The sequence below is a fragment of the Eurosta solidaginis genome, chromosome 1, assembly GCF_040869045.1.
Source record: "Eurosta solidaginis isolate ZX-2024a chromosome 1, ASM4086904v1, whole genome shotgun sequence".
NCBI classification, from domain to species: Eukaryota; Metazoa; Arthropoda; class Insecta; order Diptera; family Tephritidae; genus Eurosta; species Eurosta solidaginis.
In genome coordinates this window covers 348,412,914-348,416,881 of record NC_090319.1, presented here as the reverse complement: position 1 = coordinate 348,416,881, position 3,968 = coordinate 348,412,914, and the positions used below count along the sequence as shown (strand labels likewise).

The window sequence follows — 3,968 nt, the reverse complement described above, 5'->3', positions numbered from 1 at the left end:
ACACCTCTTTTTGGACAATTCTTACAATATTCGCTTTCGCAAATTTATTTTAACTAATTTCCCATAAGAAAATGTGTCACGATCTATAACAAAAACTAGATTATGTTTAAAAAATGTTTGAAAAATTCGACGAATTTTCATATTTTCACTAATTTCCCATAAGAAAATTTGTCACGATCTATAACAAAAACTAAATTATATTTAAAAAATGTTTGAAAAATTCGACGAATTTTCATAAAAAAATTTAATTTTTTTTCCGAATTTTTAGATTTTTTTAGAGTATTGAGATTTGTAGTCCATTCAATTTAAGTACAATAAAGTAATATTCTTAAGTCCTTTAAATTTTTTTGGATCTATGTCACTTATTCACATGAGTTACTGTATATGAAATAAGCAAATGTATGCATATGAAGTAAAATTTTGGAAAAAAATAAAAAAAAAGAACATATGGCTGAAAAAAATGACGTAGTTGTTATAAATGACTGCATATGAAACGGAAAATCTCATAAAATAATTTTGTCCAGCTAGCTTGTTCTACACGAAACACTGTGCGTCACCCAAAGATTTTAGCGGTAACACTCTTACCTTCAAACACATGCCTCCGAAATTGTATCTTAAGTACAAAGTCCGTAACAACAGCGCAGTAAACAACTTACAAATCAATTGGACGGCCACCTTTCCGCATCGCGTCGCCAATTTTGTCGCCTGATCTAAAAACATACACTGGAAAAGGAAGTAAGCCTGCCAAAATACTGCACGCAAAGCTACGGAATGTCTTCTTATGCCCCCGCAACTACAACTGTATTGTGTAACAAAAGATCTCTACTTGAAGGAGCATAATGAAATGCTGAAGATACTGTTTTTGCTGAACTGTCACCATCCATGACATCCCAACAAACAACTACTTGAGAGTTCAATGTGGTCATATTAAATCGTTGCCGAGATGGTCGGGCAACCCACGTCTATAAAAGCAGCGTTAGAGGATTATTATTAAAATTTGTGAATGGTCGTACATATTGAAAAGGGAAAGCAATTTTGTAAGTGGCCCAATTCAAGACCTACCAACCTCTATTAAATATTAGTTTCACTACTCACCGAGAAAAGGAGTTTGTTAAAAATTCCATTATCACATTTGGAAAGTAAATAAGCTTTTTGGCTTTTCTGACCGTTGTTATTTTTTTAGTTGATCGCGATTTTTATCTATGTGCGATATGATGAATAAAAAGCAACCGTTAAGATGCTGTTGTTGTTGTTGTTTTAGCGATAAGGACACTCCCCGAAAGCTTTGGGGAGTGTTATCGATGTTGATAGCCCTTTGTCGGATACAGGCACGGTTACAAGCACCATTCAAGGAATAGCCCGACCATCGCGGGAACGATTTGATATGACCACATGAAACCTTCTAGGTCATCCCGATCCATGAAGAATTTGGGGTCGCCAGAGCCTCGGCTGTTAAAGAAACAGGACTCGCCACGGGTAGGTGACAATTGGGTTTGAGAAGCTTTATATTGCGCTGGCCATCCATTGAAAGGGTTGCGCTATACAACCCCTTGACTCAACTTGGTATTTTAGTCGCCTCTTACGACAGGCATACCTGTTGCGGGTATATACTAAGCCCCTTGAGATGCTGATTCAGCACAATAGACACCTTATATGTATTCCACCAGCTCTCACGACTGTCATCTAACTCGGGTGAACGAATAAACATGAATATTTTTGAGAACAGATAAATAAGTGTGATTAATCAACCCAAAGGTTCGATGTAGCTGGTGTTGTAACCGGAAAATTGTTCAAAATTTTTGAGCGAATGCTTTTGTACCACAATTGTCGATTTACAAATATCTTTGGTTTAACTCGTGTATCTTAGATATATCGATCCTACTTGTACGTAATTGTTTCTTTATTATAACGCAAACTTATCAAGAATGTATTATTTTACTGCAATTTCTATGCAATTAACATTCGCATTTTGTTTTTACTACTACAATGCACTTAAACGTCGTAACCTACCAAATGACGTTTGCCAATACATTCGCCTATGTAAAACCAAAAACCAACCTCCATGGCGACAAGCGTGTTAAGCCATGCCTCCCGTACGGTTAATTTTTTCCAAGCACCTGTACGAGCACCGGTGATCAAACGGCCGATGCCTTGACGTATGGCCGGAATATCTCCAGGTGTTGGTGGTGTTAATTCCACCTTCGCGTATTTCATGAATATATTGAGCTGTGGTTTTGCCTCTGCCAAGAGTTCTGCAATGTTATATAATGCATGAGGAATGTAGATAAAGAGGAATATGAAGTTTTCAATACTTACTGTTTACGAGGCCGGAACCCTTTGTTACAAGACTAGCCATTATTTGATTTTTTGCAAATTTTATTCCTAACTATGTGAAGAAAATACAGAAATAAAATGTTTTAGATTTTTTCGTTATAATGGCAGTCAATGAGGACACAAAATCAGTGGAAAATACTGTCAAACGTCAAAACATGGCAGTGTAGAAGAGTTGCCAGAGTATTACAACAGGATATCTTTAACGGCCGTTCACACGAAACGAAATTTTGACTGCTGTTCTACTATTTCATTTGTATCTTGCAGTATTGGCCGAAACACAATAGCCATCATCCGGTGGCAAAATCCTGACCCAGATAAATAATTTTGCATGTAGATAGATGTTGTGAGGTTAAGCACTGCGACCCATTGTGCCCTCATTCTCTTTACAACACTTCATCCAAGCCGAGTTTTTTGAGAAAATCCAGAATTGTTCTCGGATTCAGAGAGGGTATGTGATTATTTTCTAATTTGGTTGATCCTAGGATCCTAAGCCTTCGTCTCGCGACTGCATCACATTCCTTCAGGATGTGTTCCGCAGACTCATCTTCGGCATCACAGAATCGACAGAGGCTACTAGCCGATATGCCCAATTTATGCATATGGCTCTGTAGCCTACAGTGACCTGTGAGTTAAAATCCTAATGCTACTTTTTGGGAGATTAATCATAGCCTTATATCGCTTTGAGTTGTACCCTCCTATTAGTGCCTTTGCCTGCCGAAGTCCTAGACTTTCGCGCCAGTGTTGTTCTCTGAGGCACGCCTCCTTTTGTCTAAATTCCTTTCTTATTGTATGTGACCCTATTGGGACCATAGGCTCGGGACCTATTGGCTTTCCGGCCGCTGCCAACCTGGCAAGCATTTCCGCTCGCTCTTTACCATCTACTCCTCTGTGTCCAGGTACCAATGCTAGACGGATGGTGTTATTAACTCCTAGACTGTTATACCTCTCTACGCACTCAAGGCCTGTTGATGATTTAATATCAGCTGAAGATAATGCCTTGAGTGCAGCTTGACGTTGGTATATCCCCGCTGTAAATTTATCTCTGCACACCGGCTTATGGCGACAACTTCGGCTTGGAAGATGCTCGGATATTTTCCGAGTGGTAGGGATATTTTGGTTCGGGGGCCGAATATCCCCGCTCCTTTGCCCTCCGGTGTCTTCGAGCCATCGGTGTACCATATTATAGTATGTTCCTGGTGAAGCGCTTCAATCCTGGAGGTGTCCCATGTACATTTGTTCCCCAGCTCTATTTGAAGCGCTTTTGAAACTTAATTATCTTCCTCGTATTATCTCTGGGAAGTTGGATAAGTGGAATCTGCTCCTGCAGCTTCGCCATGCTCCGTTATCACTTTGCCTCTTCCACATCCCTCTTTAGCTATGTTTACTAAAGTTCTCCTGGCTGCCTGCTCAATTATTATATGTAGAGGTGTTAACTCAAGCAGCACCTCTATTGCTGCCGTCGGGCATGTTCGCATGGCTCCCGTAATGCAGACACACGCTAAGCGTTGAAGCTTCGTGAGTGATTTTTGTACGGTCACCATGGTTGTCCTTGATGCCCACGCAACTGCTCCGTACACTATGATAGGTCTCACTAGGTCTTAGGATATTTGAGCTGCATCCCCAGGATCTTTCTG

At 39.9% G+C, this 3,968-nt stretch overlaps 1 protein-coding gene across 1 annotated transcript; it reads right to left on the bottom strand.

Annotated features, from left to right (window-relative positions):
- Nucleotides 1-1,863: 1,863 nt before the first annotated feature.
- On the bottom strand, nucleotides 1,864-2,494 carry ATPsynG (ATP synthase, subunit G). The gene is made up of 2 exons (XM_067762574.1): nucleotides 2,317-2,494; nucleotides 1,864-2,252 (listed from the first exon to the last, which is right to left on the bottom strand). Exons 1-2 carry the CDS (start codon nucleotides 2,354-2,356, stop codon nucleotides 1,993-1,995), a joined length of 300 nt encoding a protein of 99 aa, XP_067618675.1. The 5' UTR covers nucleotides 2,357-2,494; the 3' UTR covers nucleotides 1,864-1,992.
- Nucleotides 2,495-3,968: the final 1,474 nt, after the last annotated feature.